Source organism: Oratosquilla oratoria, chromosome 1 (genome assembly GCF_046742065.1).
Source record: "Oratosquilla oratoria isolate Oo_2021 chromosome 1, ASM4674206v1, whole genome shotgun sequence".
Taxonomy (NCBI): domain Eukaryota; kingdom Metazoa; phylum Arthropoda; class Malacostraca; order Stomatopoda; family Squillidae; genus Oratosquilla; species Oratosquilla oratoria.
The window spans coordinates 93,222,984-93,242,983 of NC_134777.1; the positions used below are offsets into that span (position 1 = coordinate 93,222,984).

At 43.6% G+C, this 20,000-nt stretch overlaps 1 protein-coding gene across 7 annotated transcripts in view; it reads right to left on the reverse strand.

The window, feature by feature from the left end:
• LOC143022785 (calcium/calmodulin-dependent protein kinase kinase-like) overlaps positions 1–20,000 on the reverse strand; it is a 745,076-nt gene that overhangs the window by 192,376 nt on the left and 532,700 nt on the right. For all 7 annotated transcript variants that reach the window (XM_076181463.1, XM_076181535.1, XM_076181403.1 and 4 more), the window contains one exon: positions 143–1,319. In XM_076181463.1, the coding sequence (XP_076037578.1) occupies positions 143–1,319 (1,177 nt within the window). The remainder of the gene's footprint in view (positions 1–142; positions 1,320–20,000) is intronic.

The window sequence follows — 20,000 nt, forward strand, 5'->3', positions numbered from 1 at the left end:
CAGCGTCCTTGTTATTTCTCATACAAACTAGATAAGGTATCTGATACTCCTTAGAAAGACGAAGAAGTATTTGGTCCTTCCTCAAGATGAAATAAACGACATCTCATACTCCACCCAGAACTACAAGGTATCCTTTCCTTACCTGGCCAATAGGTTCCATTAGCTTGTACTGGTTGAGTTGAGTGTACTCGCCGTTCTTTTCAATGGACACCCGTCTCGACTCCCGTGGGGGTCGTCGACGAAGTCGGGGCGAGGAGCAGGGCGAACCGTAGGGCGAGAAGGGCACGTTGGGGTAGATGGGGCGATCGCCCACCATATTCACACTCTTGGACTGGATGAGACGGGCAATGTGGGTTCCTCGCCTCCCGTGAGGATCGCCCGAGATCGTGGACAGGTTGGTGACGCTCGACGAAGTACCGTCTTCGCACGAGCCACCAGCGGACCGAAGCCCCGCCAAGGACCCCGTCTCGACCAGCGAGTTAACGCGGGAAAACTGGCGTAGCTCTTCACAGACGCTAAGACCGCTGTTGCTGCCGCCCCCGGCAGGCGTGGTGCCCGCCCCCAGGCTAGGACCTGTTGTTCCTACTCCCCCGCAGGAGGCACTACTCGTCGTCGTCGTCGTCGAAGTCGTCGAGGTCGGGTGAGTGGTGGTGCTATTACTGCTGGGGGAAGAACTATAGGAAGCGCGGGAGGAGAGGGAGGACGAGGAAGAGGTACTGTGCGTGAGAGCAGCGGAGCCAGTTTCGGCAGGCACTGCGGAGGGCGCGACTCGGAGAGTCCTCGTGCTTCCTGGCGACGACGAGGAGACGGCGGCGGTGGCTGTCGACGGACTCAGGACTGACGGGGCTTTAGTGGACGGGGAAACGGCTGCCGGCGTCCGCCCCGCCGCCCGGAGGTGGGGATCCCCAGCTCCTCCTCCTCCTCCTCTTTCGTCAGTTGGTATTAGTGACTCCCGGTAAAGCTTATCGTCAGGTTCATCTGAGGGGCTTACTTTATCAGGATGATAACCATTCACCTTGGGTGCTCTAGCGGCGGCTGAGGGGGCTGCATCAGACATGACGGGGCTGTCGTGGGGCTTGTCTTCAGCCACTCGCGAATCCTCCATCCGGTAGTAGGCGAAGTCGGCGCCCTCGGGACCGACTTCGGAGGGGAAGCTGGAGGCTGGAAGGGAACCTCCTTTGCCTGAAGGAGTCGCTGGTGGGGGGCCATGGGGGGCACCGCAGCGCGCTGAAGTGTGAGGTCCCATGTCTCCTCCGGGTGTCAGGGGTCCGTTGGTCCTCCTCGGCACGACACCATCCTCCTCCTCGATGGCCGAGTGCCTGCAAGAACGAGAAAAGGTCCACCATTAGTTTTCTATCAAAGACCAATAATTATGTATTCAAACTTAGTACACATACATACGTACATACATATATGTATATATATATATATAGAAATATATATATATATATATATATATATATATATATATATATATATATATACAACTACAGGTTGTGGCATAAAAATCTCCTACATTTTGATTGCATATATGAACACACATACACACACACAAACACACACACACAAACATACACAGAAACACAGAAACACAACTATGAAAAATTTATTATATTCTCTAAAAGTACATAGAAATAGTTTTGTTTCAATTGGTTTTAGAAATTCCATTATACAGATGGCGACCGTTGTTGGCAATATATTGATAGAGTTGTTCCTGGAAAATCTCTATGTCTCTCCGTGTCATCTCAGATGAAATTGCGTCGATTTCCTTTTAGATCCTTTTCTTCAAATACTCAAAAGTTCGAGGACGACGTCGGATAACCTTCTCCTTCAGGTATCCCCAGAAGGAAGAGTCACAGGGGCTTAGATCTAGTGACCCTCCCGGCCAAGCCACGAGTTCACTTAAAGATCAAATACTCAGGAAATGCTTCACACTGCGAGCGAACGTCGCGCTGTATGATGAAGAAAATCTAAACGTTATGGTCTAGCCTACCACCGTTACATACCGCATTGTGTCCACTCCAAATGTGGGAGATTTTTATGCCCCGTCTTGTATGCTCGCATGAATTTTGTAGAATACTAAGGGAAGGTCAACGGTCTAATCATTAATATATTCTGAAACAAAATCAAGCTTCCATTATTGTTAGATATCCCCGCCATACACACACGTACACACACATACACACACAAACACACACACACACACACACACACACACACACACACACACACACTTACACACAAACACACACACACACAGAACTGTACTTGAATTTCAGGCTAGGTATGATAAATCAGAAACCACGGAGACGGGATCCAACGGGCGTTGCTTCTCTCCGGTATACTACAGTTAAGTAAATGCAATTCGGTAAACCCACACAAACTCACAAACACACACACACACGCGCAAAAACACGCACATACACACACACACACACACACACACTAGAGTTCCCGGCTGCCACTACGGCAGTCCAAGTTCGAATCCTACCCTTGGCTGAAACAATTTCAGTATCGCTTCACTGCGAGTCGTTACTCCAACTCTCGTGGGTGGGGAGTTGTGTGTGTGTGTGTGTGTGTGTGTGTGTGTGTGTGTGTGTGTGTGTGTGTGTGTGTGTGTGTGTGTGTGTGTGTGTGTGTGTGTGTGTGTGTGTGTGTGTGTGTGTGTGTTTGTAGGGTCACAGCATTATCCATAGATCGGTCATATGTGAGCTCTGAGCTCTCTTACGGGAGGGAAATAGCTGTCCAACACGTGATCCAAGACAATGGTGAATCACACACACGCACACATACGAACACACACATACACACACACACACACACACACACCTCATGGCGCTGTGGTTAGAGCTCTGGCCTGCCACTACGGAGGTCCGGGTTCGACTCTCGCCCGGGGCTGAAATAATATCAGTATCGCAGCGCTGAGGGGTGTTACTCCAACTCTCGTGGGCGGGGAGTTGGGTGTGTGTGTGTGTGCAAGGTCATAGCATTACCCATAGATCGGACTTACGAGCTCTGAGCTCTCTTCCAGGAGGGAAATAGCTATCGATCACGAGTCCAACACGTGATACAAAGACCAAGTGAATACAAGTACACACACACCTAGATGAAAAAAATCGCCTGTCTTCCGCTGGAAGAATTGTACTTCGATGCCGACAATTCATCGGCGCTTCTATCCTTGAGACCAATATTGCACCGCTACCTCATTCACATAATTTGTCAATGTTATTAAATTGTTCAATTTCGGACTCAATGTACATAGAATGTGAAGGAAATTTACTCTTCCTTCACTTCAGCCTTTCGACGTGTTTCACAATTCATCTCTTTGTTCTAGCTGCCGCCGACAATTTTATTCAGCTAAGGTGGTACACGTACTTTGCGTTTTTAGAATTAGTAAACCTTTAATTCGGCAGTTGCCAATCGATTAAATTCAGCCGATGAAGATCCACTACGCTGGGGGAAGAGTTACCAGAGCTGGAAATATCTATTTAGATAACTTGCTGTTGTTGTTGGAACCAAATGGAAGGAGTCTTCAAAGCCAAAACGTCCTCATTCGCAAAATTCGAGGCGAAAAGCGTTTTCTTTTTTTTTCGTCTCAAAAATCAGAGTCGATGCGTCACAATTTACCTACTTCTCGATTTTTTTTTACCGAGGCGAACAGCAACAACAACCTGACACCAGCAAGTTTTTTTTTCACCAACAAACACATGAAAGTGGAAGGGAATTTTTTTTAACCCAACTAAGGATCGATGTGTCACAATGTTTCTGCAATTTTTGGAACGCCAACACGAACACCAACACACCAACACCAGCATCAAAACTAGCACCAACACCAACATTAACACCAACACTAACACTAACACCAACACCAGCACCAACACCAAGGCCAAGACCAACATTAACACCAACACCAACATCAACACTAACACTGACACTAACAGTAGCACCAACATCAACACCAAGACTAACACTAACACCAAGACTAACACTAACACCAATATCAACACCAAAACTAACACTAACACCAACACCAAGTCTAACACATACATCAGCTCCAACACAAACATCAACTCCGACACAAAAACCACATCGACAACGACAAGAACAAGAACAATTACAACAACAAGAGCAACAATCACTTGGGACTCTGAGTTTGTTCGCGTTTCGACCAATCACGAGGCTATAGTCAACACTTTCGGCACAGAGACGCCCTCCGGCCTGAAGGATGTCTGCACCAATCAAGACCCCATGTAATCCGCTAGGTAAAAAAAAAGTAATCCGCTAGTAAAAAAAAAAAAAAAAAAAAAAAAAAAGCCATTGCTTTAAAGGACAATTTGTCTGGGCCCCAAAACAATAACAAAAAGCTCAAATGCATTTCAATGGCTGCTGAAGTGAGTCATCAGGGTGCGCTAAGCCAAGGCCCTCACGCCAGAGGTCACTCAGCCACAGCCAAAGCCGTCATTCTTGTCCCATGTTGTTCGGGCAGCCTAGACAAGTGATGATCACTGGATGTCTTTGGAGATAGTACCCATGGCCATGAATTTATCTATCTTTATCTATTATTCTTTTATCTATCTAATTTTTCTTTATGCAGGTGGGGTATGATCCCAAGGGTCCAAAAATAATTTTGAGTTTCTTTTTGGCCTCGAAGTCCGAAAAAAGGTCGCTGCTTAGTGCCTCCTGGCGTGGTACGGAGGATCAATGAGCTAGGGGAACACTGCCGTGAGACGAACCAGAGGAAAGATGGTTCGAACCCGGGTACACAGGACAAAAATGTGTAAAATTCAAAGTTAACCTCATTTGTGTGTGAGCTTGACCTGGAATCTGGTAAACGCATCTTCCAGAGATATCGTGCCGAAAGACAGGTAGACAAACAAATAGACAGACAGACAGACAAGCTTGCTGGAGTAGTAGTATCGACTTGGACTGCAAAGTAACTGCCCTGAGTTCAGCCTCCAACCAGGGCTGAAAAGTATTACAGCACTGCAAGACACATCTACTCCCTTTTGCAAGATGGTGTGTGTGTGTGTGTGTGTGTGTGTGTGTGTGTGTGTGTGTGTGTGTGTGTGTGTGTGTGTGTGTGTGTGTGTGTGAGATTCACCATGGTCTTGGATCACGTGTTGGACTCGTGATCGACATCTATTTCCCTCCCGGAAGAGAGCTCAGAGCTCATATACGGTCGATCTATGGGTAATGCTGTGACCTTACACGCACACACACACCCAACTCCCGAACCACTAGAAATGGAGTACCGACTCGCAGCGCAGCGATACTGAAATTATTTCAGCCCTGGGCGCGATTCGAACCCGGACCTCCGTAGTGGCAGCCGCGATTGCTGTGGCAGCGTGTGCATGTGCGTATGTGTGTGTGTGTGTGTTTGTGTGTGTATGTGTGTGTGTGCGCGCTTGTGTATGTGCGTGTGTGTATGTGTGTGTGTGTGTGTGTGTGTGTGTGTGTGTGTGTTTGTGTGTGTGTAATAAAAAAAAAAAATAATAATAGAAGGTTTATTTCAATTGCAGTAGTACACTGACAATAATACATTGCAAAAGCTGATTAAAAATATAGGACTTAGAGTATATACAATGTATAAGTTCACATGGAGTTGATTATGTGCACAATGGATGGGATGGCACTGTTTTTGTAGCGTTCAGTCCTTGGCACTTTGATTGGTACGAGCCTATTTCTATGTCTAGTCTTGTGGCGAGGTGGTGGGGCGTCGGGAGGGAGGAAGTGACGGTGTCTAGGGTGGGAAAGCAGGTTTTCTCCAAATTTCTTTAGTGCCTCACCGTGCCGCTGGGACACCCTAGATAGAGTGAGGGTGGTGAGAGCGTGGTCATAACCACTGTACTCCACGCCCAGGATGATCCTGCACGCTCTCTTTTGTACCCTCTCCAACTTCTGTCTCTGTGTGAGGGTGAGTGAGCTGGACCAGGCTGGTGAGGCATACATGAGGGTGGGGAGAATGAAGGTTTTGTAGACCTCCTGTAGCTCAGATGTAGGTGTTCCTAATGATTTTAACCTGCTGAGCATGTATAGTTTGTAAGACGCTGTCCTGACTATGCTGGTGACATGTTGGTTCCAATTTAACTGATTGTCGAGTGTGATGCCCAAGATCTTGGTGGATTGGACCAGTTGGAGGGGGTGGGGGCCCAATGAAAGTTGTGGAGGAGCCACCGCTTGTGTGGAGGTACAAAAGTGCATCACTACGGTCTTGTTGGTGTTGATTGTGACGTTGTTGTCTTCCGTCCACGTCATGAGCTTGTTCAGGGTGTCTTGTAATGGTGCGTAATCAGGCCGCCTGGTGTTGATGGGGATGCCTACGGTGCTGTCATCCACATATTTCCATCTATGAGGAGTGTCCTTGAGGGCGTCATTAATAAGGATGAGGAAGCATAGGGGGCCCATCTTGGTACCCTGGGGGACCCCACAGGTCAGGGGGAGGAGGGAGGAAGTTGACCCCAGGTACCTGACCGCCTGCTGTCGTCCGGTGAGGAAATCTGCCAGCCATGCTATTAAGTGGGGCTGGATCCCCAGTTGGATGGCTTTGGAGAGAACAACATTGTGGTCAACAAGATCAAAGGCCTTCTTAAAGTCTACAAAAGTAACAGCTAGAGATGTGTTACGCTTGTCTAGGTTGCTGTGAAGGAAGTTGAGTAAGTCAATGAGGCAGTGAGTGGTACAGGAGGATTTTGTGTTGCCAAATTGTTGGGCATCTATTGAATCTTTTATGTTTCTGTAAACTGAATTAAAAACCAAGTCTTCACATATAAGGCTTGGGATAGGGGTGATGGCGATGGGCCTAAGGTCACTTAGTGATTGTGGGCTGAGGGTTTTGGGGATGGGAGTGACATATGAGATTTTCCAGTCGCTGGGGCAGGTGTTTTGACTTAAAGAGGCATTAATTATGGAGGAAAGTGGGAGGGCAAGTTCAGGGGCAAATTCCTTGTAGATTTTGATAGGAAGGTCAGAGGGGGTTGTTGATCTATTATGTTTCAGTTTACCCAATTTTGTAGCTACGTTGGCAACTTGAACATGAGTGGGGGGTGAGGGGGAAGGGAGGTAGGCAGGTAGGCGGGAGGGGTCGAGAGGGGGTAAAGTCTGACAGATAGAGGCGAAGTGGGAGTTGATCTCCTGGGCTGCTAGGTCAGGTGAGAGGTGCGAGGTGCAGGCCACAAAGAGCCTTGATTTTACTGAACCACTGACTGTTGTTTCTTTGTTGTTTGAGGTGTTGCAATTTGTTTGGGTAGTAAGACGATTTGGCGGTACTTATCTCTCTGATGACCTTATTCCTCAGGAACCTGAACTGGGCTCGGTCGGTGTAAAATGCCTTGTTGCGTTGTTTGATGAGACGTTTGATGTGTGGTGTCATCCAAGGGGCGTCAGAGTGATGGACAGAGAAGTCCTTCACAGGGAAGAAGTGGTGAAAGGCCTCAATTGTGGTGGTGGAGTAATTTCTCCACTTGGTCTCCATGTCTTCAACGTTGAGAACCTCCAGCCAGGGGTGTTCCACTATCCACCTGCCAAATTCCCTCATGGCGGAGTCAGGCATAGGGCGGTGTTGTCTGGTGACCTTAATCCTGTGTATTGCTGCAGTAGGGGCTGGGGACCATTGGATGGTGAGGTGCGTGCTCTTACCGATGGGGGGGAGAGGTCTGGGGGGAGAGTACAGCTGCGCCATGTCAGACATAATGAGGTCAAGGTTTGTCTGATCGTGGGTGGGAAAGGTCACTACCTGCGTGTGTATGTGTGTGTGTGTGTGTGTGTGTAAGGTAGCATTGCGTACATATCGGGCTATATAAGGGCTCTGAGCTTTCACCAGACAGACAGACAGACAGACAGGCAACCTCATCCTCTCACAACCACCTACACCCAACTACATCCACACCTGTACCCAACCCCACACTCACACCCACACAGTGATTTCAACAAGACTCCTTTCGGAGACTTGGAAATAAAGCCGAAATAAGAGGGGATTTTCTTTGTAAGTTGGACCTAGCGGCGGCACTGCAAATGAAAAAGAAAACAAGGGATCAGGAAAGAGAGGAAAAAAAGAGACCTCTTTGAAAGTCGTAAAGAGCCGAAGTAGGTCAAAGGTGCTCCGGTAAAGTCGGCGAAACTAGAGAGAGAGAGAGAGAGAGAGAGAGAGAGAGAGAGAGAGAGAGAGAGAGAGAGAGAGAGAGAGAGAGAGAGAGAGAGAGAGAGAGAGAGAAGAGAGAGAGAAAGGGGAGAGAGAGAGAGAGAGACCAGCGCGTCAGTTCGCCGCCGAAGTCTTCGTCAAAGTCGTCGACGACCAAGAGACCTGGACGAGCAGGACCACTCGACCCTTTCGTCGAGGGGTCTCGCCCTCCAGCTGACTAAAATCAGCTACCATTAGCAAAAACAAAAGCTTCTAAACCATTTCGGTGCGTCGATTCCCTTGAAAGACTTTATTCTGGTTGAGAGCCCCTTTGCCCTGCGTGCTACGACTTGCAAGTAGAGGACGATTCACCGAGGGCTACTGGACTCGAACGCGGGTCCTCGTTGTGGAAAGGGGGCACGGAAACCAGGTATACAAATAAATAAATAAATAAATAGATAAATGAATAAGTAAAGTCAAGGGCGCACCACACTCTAGTGATCAATCGTTAGTCGTGCCCCTTGTGGGAAATTCGGAAACCTCTCTCTCTCTCTCTCTCTCTTTCTCTCTCTCTCTCTTTCCCTCTCCCTCTCTCACTTTCTCTCTCGCTCTTTCTGTCTCTCTATAAGTAATTAACTAAGTAAATAAACAAGTAAATAAATAGATAAATAACTCCAAGAATAGGGACCACTCAACTGTCAGGCGTAACCGACTTTAGGCCGCAACTTTTCCTTTGGTAGCGCCAGCGGCTTACGGAAAAAAAGAAAAAAGAAAGAAAAAATCTTCGGTGCCGGTGGCGGCGGCAACAATTCAGCGAAGGAGAAAGAGGAAGAGGAGGAATAGGAGGAGGAGGGGGAATAGGAATAGGAGGAGGAATAGGAGTAGGAGGAATAGGAGGAGGAGGAATAGGAAGAGGAAGAATAGGAGGAGGAGGAATAGGAGGAGAAGGAATAGGAGGAGGAAGAATAGGAGGAGGAAGAATAGGAAGAGGAGGCATAGAAGGAGGAGGAGGAATTGGAGGAGGAATAGGAGGAATAGGAGGAGGAATAGAAGGAGGAAGAGGTGGAATAGGATGGGAGGAGGAGGGAAGGAGGGGAGGAAGAGGCGATGAGGAGGAGGAAGGGGAGGAAGGGGAGGAGGAGGAATGGAAAGGAGGAGGAGGTGGAGGAAGAGGAGGAGAAGAAGGAGGAGAAGGTGGGCGGTGGACGAGGAGGAGGAGAAGTAGGAGGAGGAGGAGGAGGAGGATGAGGATGAGGAGGAGGAGGAGAAGGAGGATGGGATGAGGAGGAGTTCGTAAGTATACAGCGTCATATCTCAACCTCTTGGAACATGATACCGACCTTAAGGATTTTGTTCTGGTGAACCCCAGACGATTTTAATAATAAAAAAAAAAGATCACGGAAGAGTTAAATCCCTCTTGGTTAAACTCTTACGTCACTGTAAGCTTCCAAGCTGCCGTCAGGTGATTTTATTCATTTCATAAACAAGTGTTTTTGTGAGATTCTCGGTTCGGTCCGGGGATCAAGCGACATCCTATTGGGCTGCACTCAAAATTGGGGGTACAAAAGATGAAGAGGGTTCCTGCCTTTTAGAGAACTGTGGCTCTAAGTCAGGTGCCTCCTGTTGGACTATACAGACATCGAACTTGACCTTAGATTCTTGATGTCTCGGGTGAAAAGTGGCATTGGCATGCTTGAGAGCAACAAGTAGAGTTTACTACACACACACTCTCTCACCTACTTGGACCACCGCCAACAAATTGTTCCCTAACCGATGGGGATGGAAGGGCGAGGATAGAGGGAATGAGGCGAGTGAGGAGGTGAAGGGAGGGGTGAGGGGGTGAAACGAGGGGATGTTGGTTAAGAAGTGGTGGATGTAGTTGGATTGGTGGGGGTGAAAGGTTAGGGGGTGAAACGGTAATGGGGGTGAGAGGGGGTGAAAGGGTGTGGCTGTGAAGTTTAGGAGTGATGGGGGGATAAGAGGGAGTGTGGGGGTGAGAGGGTGCGTGAGTGACGGCAGAGGGTGAAAGAAGAGTAATGTGAGCGTACAGGGGGGGGAGGAGGTAAGAGTGTGGGGGAGGAAGGTAGGAGGGGGGGCATTGGCACCTGGACTGTTCGTATTGTTAAGGAAGTGGAGAGTCAAGCGGGCACTACCAATGGGCACTTCGTCGGTGCTCCTGGTGGGCGTAGCTCCTCTACTCCGTCTGCTTCTTCCTGACGGAGATTTTCTTGAAGAAATTTGGGAAAGATTTGGTCTAAGAATTTCCGATTCTTTGAATTCCATATTGTAATAGTTTCCGATATTTTTCTCCATGTTGTGTGGATCTTGCCAAAATTAAGATTACATACATATATCAGTGGCGGATGATTAGTAATGAAATGATATATATGCACCACACACACACACACACACACACACACACACACACACACACACACACACACACATATATGTATATATACAGTATATATATATGTATATATATATATACATATATATATATATATATATATATATATATATATATATATATATATATATATTAGTAAGGATTAGTTTCTCTCAGAACTTGACCTTATAAATACACATATTGACAATAATCATGGAACTCATTATCATAGCTGTGATTATGATTTACATTTTCAATACTATCATTAACATTACTAACATTATTGTTTCAAATATTGATACAATTATCATTACTACTATAATTATTTTTGCAATAACTATCATCATTAATAATGGTAATAATAAAACAGAACTGGTGACCCTCCTACCCTCCGTTTATAGGTTTTTCAACTCTGAATTGAGTGCCATACTGGTGGAAGCAGTGCTGGTGGTGGTGCCAATGGCTGTGATAATAGTGATGGTAGTAGTAGTAGTAGTAGTAGTAGTAGTAGTAGTAGTAGTAGTAGTAGTAGTAGTAGTAGTAGTAGCAGTAACAGTAGCAGTAGTAGTAGTAGTAGTAGAAATAGAAGAAGTACAAGTAGAAGTAGTAGTAGCAGTAGCAGTAGTAGTAGTAGTAGTAGTAGTAGAAGTAGACTGTCATTCTCACTCCTAAGATCAGCCCTCCTATGCCTGAGAGGTACCAGGTCCCCACCGCCCAAATCAGCACATATACAAAACCTAGATTTTGAGCAGACGGTGGTTGACAGTAGGATAAATGAACTTTTGTGTTAGGCATTATTAAAAAATAAATAGATAAATAAAAGGGTCGTCGACCACAGTCATTGGCGTGAGAGGGGCCAATGAACTGTGTCTGTGGGAGACAGATCCTGTTGCTTCCACCACACAGTTCCACGAGGATGGAGGTCGTATTAAGAAAAAAAAAAAAAAAGTAGAAGTAGTAGTAGTAGTAGTAGTAGTAGCAGTAGGAGTAGCGGTGAAAGTACCCTATCTCTCTTATCCCTTCCACAGTACTTTGCCTTAGTAGCTTATCCTATCTGCCGTTAGGCGATTCTATTAAAGTTACAACGATGAATGAAATCGCTCCGAGCTAGTCGACACTCCCTCCGCATACAACCTTGCAACCTGTAACACATGACACCTCCCCCCTCCCCGTGAGCACCTATAGCCCGGCTTAGAATATACGAACTCTCTTAATACTCCACGCTTATCACTGCAGATAAGATAACCTGATCTGACGTACACATGTGGATCCAAAAGTTGATATCGAGTTTACCAGTTTTATTTTTACCCTAACCACAGCGGTCACGAGAAGTGCTGTATACTCGTAGGTTCTATCATGGGTAATGTCAAATCATTTACTTATTTGTTTATTTACTTATTTATTGACCTGTTTGTTTATTCAGTTATATATCTATCCATTTATTAATTAATTAATTCATATATGTATTTAATTGTTATTAGTTAATTCATTAATTAATTTGATTACTCATTTATCTATTTATCTGATTACTTATTTATCTATTTATCTATTTATTCGTTTTTTATTTATTTATTTATATACTTATTTTTCTAATTATCTCCTTATTTTACTTGATGAGTAGGGCATCTACCCGGTCTGGACGAAGTGTTATTACGCTGATGGCGCGACCCTCACGTGAATAAACTCCCTTGGCGTCAAATATGAAATAGAAAATCATACTATACAGAAATCCAGTTACAGCAGCTAGGCCACTCAGCCACATTGAAGCACATATGTGATTTTTGTATGCAGATTGAATTGTTTTACAACGGCACCATGGTCACCTAATTTCTAACGTACACACTCATCGATTACACATTTACTAATCTATGTACCATATACCACCATACTCACTTTCTTACCGACGTACCCATTCAGAAAAAAAAATAAAAATAAAATAATAATAATAAGTAAATAAATGAATGAATAAATGAATAAATCGATAAAAGAATAAATAAATGAAAATAATTAGATAAATGAATAAATAAAATAAGTTATAATAATAAAACAAATAAAATTAAAATAAATAAACAAATAAAATAATGATAATATAAATTAAGATAAGAATAAAATAAAATAGATAAATAGATAAATAAGATAAAATAAAATAAAATAAAATTACATCAAATCAATCGAGATAAAAATGAATGAAATAAAAAGATGAAACAAATTAAACAAATGAATAATAGATAAATAGAATAAGATAATCTCATCCAAAATAACTAAGACCCACTTCTTCCTTTTACTCTCCTCCTTCTCCTCTTCTTTTTCCTCCTCCTATTTCTCCTATTTCCTCTTCTCCCCCTCCTCTTCTTCTTTTTCCTTCTCCTCTTTCCTCTCCCCTTCCTCCTCCTCCGCCTCTTTCTCCTCCTCCTCTTTCTTCTCCTCGTTCTCTTCCACAGAGGCAGAGTCCCGTCCTGAAACCCATACAAGTCTTCCCCGGGCACTACGCTCTTTTCTTTGAGCCAAAGGAGACTTCTTCGCCAACTACTGAAAACCTATACAGTCGTGCGCGTTGTAACATATGGTAATGGCTATAAGATCGAATGTAGTAAAGAAAAAGAGGTATCTAGAGCGCGTGCGTACGCACGGACACACGTTCATACATACACACACACACACACACACACACACACACACACACACACACACATACACACGCACACAAACATATTCTTTCTTTTACATAATTTATATGCATTATGTAAGAGATTAAAATTGAAAGGAAAAAAGAAAAAGAAGAAGAAGAAGAAGAAGAGAGAGAATGAGAGAGAGGGGGAGAGAGATAGATAGAGAGAGATAGAGAGAAAGAGATAGAGATAGAGAGAAACTCGGCTTTCTACGCCTTCTTTCATTCTCAACAGTGGTAAATTTGTGTTTTTTTTTTGTCGGGAAAACTGCCAGACTAAACAACAACAACAACAACAACAACAACTCCAATCTCCCGGGAATTTTAATCAGACCAAGTGGTAATGTCGAAACACTTTTAAATTTGTTCCAAGAAAATGTTATAAAGGAAATGTACAGCAGCAGTATTGCCTGGCACATACATATGCCTGTGTATGTATGCATGTGCGCGTGTATGTATAAGCATGTGTAAGTATGTTAGTATACGTGTGTACAAATGTGTGCAAGTGTGTATACTTGTCTTTAAGTAATTGTGCATAAACGTATGTACTTGCCTATGTACAGATAATCTTAAGAAGTCTATGTTGTGCATCTTTGTGCATATTGCTTTTGAACAAAGTACTGGATTCGTGATCAACAGTTATTAACCTTTCAGACGAAAGCTTGGAGCTAGTAATTAGTTCAATCTATGGATAATGCTGCAACCTCTCTCTCTCTCTCTCTCTCTCTCTCACACACACACACACACACACACACACACACACATACACACTCTTGCTGGGCTTTATCTCACCACACTATGGCAATGGGGTGCCAGTCGTCTGAATGAAATTGTCTGACGTTTACTAGAGTAAATAAAATCGTTCTGCCATGAATGTGACCACCTTTATATTTAGGAAGATAGGCAATAGCATGCGTCTATGAGAGGAGAGGGGGCGGAGCTTGTGTGTAAAGGACGGAGGTCTTTATTAAAGGGGAGGAGTTTACGTGCATTTACTCCTAGGTGGGGGTGACTCAGTGAGGTGGGCTACACTTAGGTCGGTTCAGAATAGAAGACCTCGCTATTTCCGATCCCAGAAGAAACCTAGAGGTAGAAAAAGGTGATGAGCACACGCAAGGAGGCGGATATCTACAGCCGAAGTCGTCACTTTTGTCCTATGCGCTTGGACTGTTTGGGTAGATTATTGTCACTGCTGGGAATGGGAGAAGAATGCTGGATTTGAACCCACAACTAAGCAAAAGCCAGACCAGCAAGCTTCCTATTACGCCATCAGCACATATAGAAACAAATATCAAACTACTTGAGCCTTTCTCTGTGAGTGGGTCACAATTTAATACTTGTCCACAAAGAACATAATCTTCAACTTGGAGCATTTCACAAAGACGACCCAAAGTGACATTTATAGGAAAACACATGTACAACCCCAGACACATTAACCTGGTACACCTTACCTTGTAATGGCACTATTCCAATTTCCAACATAAACACAAACCCCTATTAGCCAATTGATATACGCAACCTGATTATTCATACGTTTGCTTTGGAGACACAACAAAGAAAAACGTGGATATATTTGTGTGTGTTTGTTTAGCCCGACCAGAATTGGGCAAGAATTCTCGATTGCGAGTGTGCGTTTATGGTCGTAAGAAAACTCATTATACTAGCACAACATTCATTAAGTAGAGAGAGCGGGCGACGTGCACATTTTCCAGAACAAACAGAACTTTACCCCCAAGAACAAACAGCATTTGTTGAGGTTTCACTCACCATGGGGGCGCCACGGAAATGAATAAAATCGCCTGGCGTCAACCAGAACAAAATAGAATAATCTAATACGACTGGAGAAGACGAAGGGGAGGTCCACAGATTCCATGGCTGGGGAAAATTGATCAAACCTAACGAGAGTTGTTTGGAGTGAGAAGGAAGGTGACCGTGTATGGGCGATATATCGCCCATAAACGGTCAATTTAATTTACAAAGGCGGAGCATGCCGACAGGAGACCTTTTGATCCATATCTAGGTCGGATGCGAAAAAAAAATCATATTAATAATAAAATAATAAATAAAAACTATAATGTAAATAACAAATAAAATACATAAATAAATGCATAGGTATAGTTAAATAATAAACAAACAGGTAAATAGTAAATAATAATAAATTGACATATAACTAATAATAAATTAAAATCAGACAGACAAATGATAACAAAACAAAAACAAATAATATAAGATAAATTATAATCATTACAGCATCTTACTTAGGTATTTATCTAAATGATTCTTAAAGCTTCGAACTGAACTACATTGCACTACCTGTGCAGGAAGTTTTGTCAATTCAGAGTATTGACAATGAAATTGCGCAATATAATTGATCGTGTATGGGCCGCTTAAGAGCAGTACCTTTATATTTTTGTAATGCATCATCGTACATTAGGCAACCTGATGTGCACGCGAATATTTGACTCGTATTGAAGAGGTTAATATATTTGCTAAGGAGGTTTCTTCTACATATTTTGGTAATGATGACTGTTACCTCGAGTTCTTCCGAATGAAAACCCGCAACCCAACAGCAGTTGGTAACACTCCTCAGCTTCTCCTATAGATCTCTTTGGGAAGAAACTTTGGACTGTGTTGTGTGAATGTGGGTCTATTTCTATACCACCGGCTTAGAGTAGCTGGACGAGAGGAACAGTTGACTGTCGCCAGCTCTCCTTATGGTACAAACTGGAAGAAACAGATGACATTGACTGACAAAGATCTTGGATCTGGTCATGAAACCAAATGTCAGCCCGTCGGGGCTGCACCGGACGGAGGTGAGAATGTTTATCAGCTTTCGAAGGTAGGGAGATCATTCTCTCTGACGTCCACCATTCCCCCCCGTATAAATTCTAGAAGCAGACCCAAAAAGCGAATAAGACTAAGATATCATCCAAGAAGTTGATCACATGACCTTAGGGTCTTTGCTGGCGTTCGAGGATAAGTCATGTTACTTGTCTGACGCCAGGACCCTTGAGAGGGCCTTAGTGTGAAGCTTGAGCTTTGCTCCACGCCCTCCTTCACCCAAGAATCACCCTATGCCACTCCATCCCCACCAATCGTCTCCAACAAGACCACAACAGGCAGCAAGGAACACGTCGTAGGAACCATAACAAGAAAATGGCTCGTAAACTGGGCTCCGCCCCACCTTCAACCAGAGCCCCGCCCCATCTAATCTTCCTCTCTCTTCTCTTCTCTTCTCCCTTTTTTAGCTCTCTCTCGCTTACTATTCAGTCTCTCTTCCCGTTCTCTCTCCCTCTCTCTCTCTCTCTCTCTCTCTCTCTCCCTCTCTGTGTGTATGTGTTTACCAATATCTAAACATACGTTGGTGTCGATGTAAGGAAATAGTGTAGACGCGTTTGAGTGTTTGGTGTACGGATCTCAAAGACTGCTGTATGCTACAGAGACTTCAACGAATAAATGAAAGATACACGCTGAAGGGGATTGGGTAACAAGGGAAAATTTTGGATCTTTGAATACAAAGGAGAGAAGAGTCGAGAGACACCTCGAGGTATACGGTAACTGGAAAAATTGAAACTCGGTTGGAAGCAGCGACCAAAAACTGTCTGTACGACTTGGTTGTATGTGTGTGGGTGAGGGGAGGAGGGGGACGCGTGTGTGTAGGGGGGGGGGTTGAGGGGTTGAGGAGAGGGAAAGTAAAATGTTCAAAATGCTGCTGCTTCTCTTTTATTTTTATTCATTTTTTCCTCTTCTTTCTCCTTTTACTATCCTATTTTCTTTTTCTTTAAAACCTTCTTTTACCATCTCTATGGCTGCGAAATATTGGTCCCATTGACAGAAGCGATGGTTCTTGCTGATCAAATGCTAAAAAATTATATATCCTTTTCTTGATTTCTTTCTCTTATTTACTTGTGATTACTTGTGTTTTTTTTCTTGTTTTTTTCCTATCTTTCCTTCATCTACTCAATCCTTTTTTTAACTTTTTATATTCTTTTTCTTTTAACTTCCACCCTTTTTTGTTTCCCTTCTTCTTTCCTTCATTCCTTCTTTTATTATTTCTTTATCCTCTACGTTCTTCCTATTCTTCATCCTTCTTCTTTTCTTCACTGCTCCCCGACTATTCCTTTTTCATCACCTCTTACTCACTTATCCTTTCTTCTCTTTCCTTTCCTTCTCTTCTGTTCTTTTTTTCTTTCACCTCATTTGTCTAACTATTTTTTCTTTCCCACCCTTCTTACTCTTTCTTTACATTCCTCGTCTCCCTCTTCTTATTCTTTACTGTATTCTCTTTCATCTTCTTCTCCTTCTCCTCCTCCTCCTCTTTTTCATTCTTCTCTTCCTTCCTCTTTCTGCTCTTTTTCCTCCTTTTCTTTCCTTTCACTCTCTTTCTCTTACTTCTCCCCTTCTCCCCATCTTCGTCTTGCTTCTTTTTGTGTTGTTTTCATATTGTTTTAATTTTCTTCGTCTTTTTCTTTTTGTTCCAGGCAGCTTTGTTTGTGCCAATAGCTTCTACGTTTGTTTATTTTACCAAAAGTTTTCCAATGCATTTTATAACAAAGCCATCTCCGCCTCCTGGCACTGTTCCGCACCAGCTTCCCCCACGCACCAGCTGGAACTCTTTCACCACATCACTTTCATTAACACCACTAACATCTGTATCACCAATTACTCATCACTTTCGGGACGTCATGTCTTTGTATCATTGCATTACTATCATCGTTTCATTACTAGTAGTAAGGTCATTAAGTAGTTATCATCGTCGTCGTTGTCGTCGTCGTTATCGTCATCATCATTATCATCATCATCATGAGAGACCCCATTACAATAAACACCAACACTTGTACCAACAGCATCACCACCAAGACCAGTATCAACACCAACACCTTCAACACCACATCCACCACCAACACCACCATTACCACAAACCAAAACCATGATTACCACCACCAACACCTTCCCCACCATTACCAACGCTAACACCAACTATAAACGCCATTAACACCAACGCCATCACTATCTCCAACGCCAACACCAAACATAAACTCGAGTGGAGGACGGCCTGATCCCTTCGTTTCTTGGATCTTCTTCTTCATCCTTCCCTTCGGGAGGTCCGCGCCATGCAAGTTTGACCCAAGTCCATCTCCGGGCCAAAGGATTACAAAGTACGATTCTTGATCCTTCTAGCCCTCACTCCTTCCTCTCCTTCTATCCCTTTCCTCCCTTTCTCCTCTCTCTCTCTCTCTCTCTCATTCTTTTTCTCCTTTCCTCCTTCCACTTCGCCCTCTTTCCTTCTTCTTCTCCCTTTCATCTTTATCTCCCTCTCTTCTCCTTCACTCACCCTCGTCTTTCTTACCCCCTCTCTCTTTGCCATCCACTCTTTCCTCTTCTCTACTTTTCCCCTCCCATCTCTCTCCCTCTCTCTATCGTCTGTCTCTCTTTCTTTTTATTGGACCTTATCACTTGCAACAGATATCTTCTTAGATTAAAAAGAATTTAAACTTTTCATCTCTGCAACCTCAAGACCACTAAAGAGAAGAAAATATTCAGTTTTATTTCATTGAGTTCCTATATAATGTAAAATGCCAATGGAAACATTACTTATTCAGTAATAGCTTTCATAAACTTCGATTAGATTTCCTAAATTTCCCAAGAGGAATATAATGTGAACAGATTTTTTTTTTTCACGAATGGATTTCTGTAATTTCCCAATAGGATTGAGAAGAACAATAAACTTGAACATTTTTGACATTCACTTATTTCTATTGTGACCTAAGACACTTGATCTGACTGTCTGAACACACAGGGTAAAGGTGTTGTTTCCCTTCACCCCCCCCCTGGCCGCAGCTAAGCGCCTCCTGGTTAAAACAATCCCAAAAGAATACTTCTTTAATGTCTTTGATATATTGAATTTTTATGTATTTTCTTATGAATTTTTTTCTTATCACACACACACAACACACACACACACACACACACACACACACACACACACAAACACACACATTACACGACTTGACGGCGCGGTGGTAGCGATCGCGTCCGCCACTACGGCGGTCAGGGTTCGAATCCCGCCCAGGGCTGAAATAATTTCAGTATCGCTGCGCTGCGAGTTGCTACTCCAACTCTCGTGGGCTGGGAGTTGGGTGTGTGTGTGCGTGTAATGTCACAGCATTACCCATAGATCGGTCATATGTGAGCTCTGAGCTCTCTTACGAGAAGGAAATAACTGTCGATCACGCGTCCAACACGTGATCCAAGACGATGGTGATTCACACAAGTAACTGCATGTAGGTAAAGAGCGGATTTTGTACCTGAAGGAAGGTCTCGACCAGCTGAAAACCTCTTCAGCTGGTGTCCACCTCTTGGCTGAATAAAATAGTCTGTCCTTAGCCGGAAGCTAAGCAAAAGAAATTTCTTTCATTACTTTTATACCAATCTCGGAAATGAAAAAAAAAAAAAAAATTATAATAAAAAATAACAACAACAACAACAACAACAACAACAATAATAATAAATCAGTTTGGGGGTCTGACTGAGGGAGGGACAGGATGGGAGGGGAGGCTGAACAAAATACTCCAGAGTCTGGGACCACAGAGTCTGTTCAGTCAGCTCAAAAATTTAAAACTCCTTAAAGTTGAGTGCTCTCTCTTTCTCTCTCTCTCTCTCTCTCTCTCTATATATATATATATATATATATACATATATATATATATATATAGATATATATATATACATATATATATATATATCATTCTCTCTTCGTAAAGCGATATTACCAAAATATTTACTCTTACCAACTATAACCTCTTCTGTGCTGTTATTATCAACTA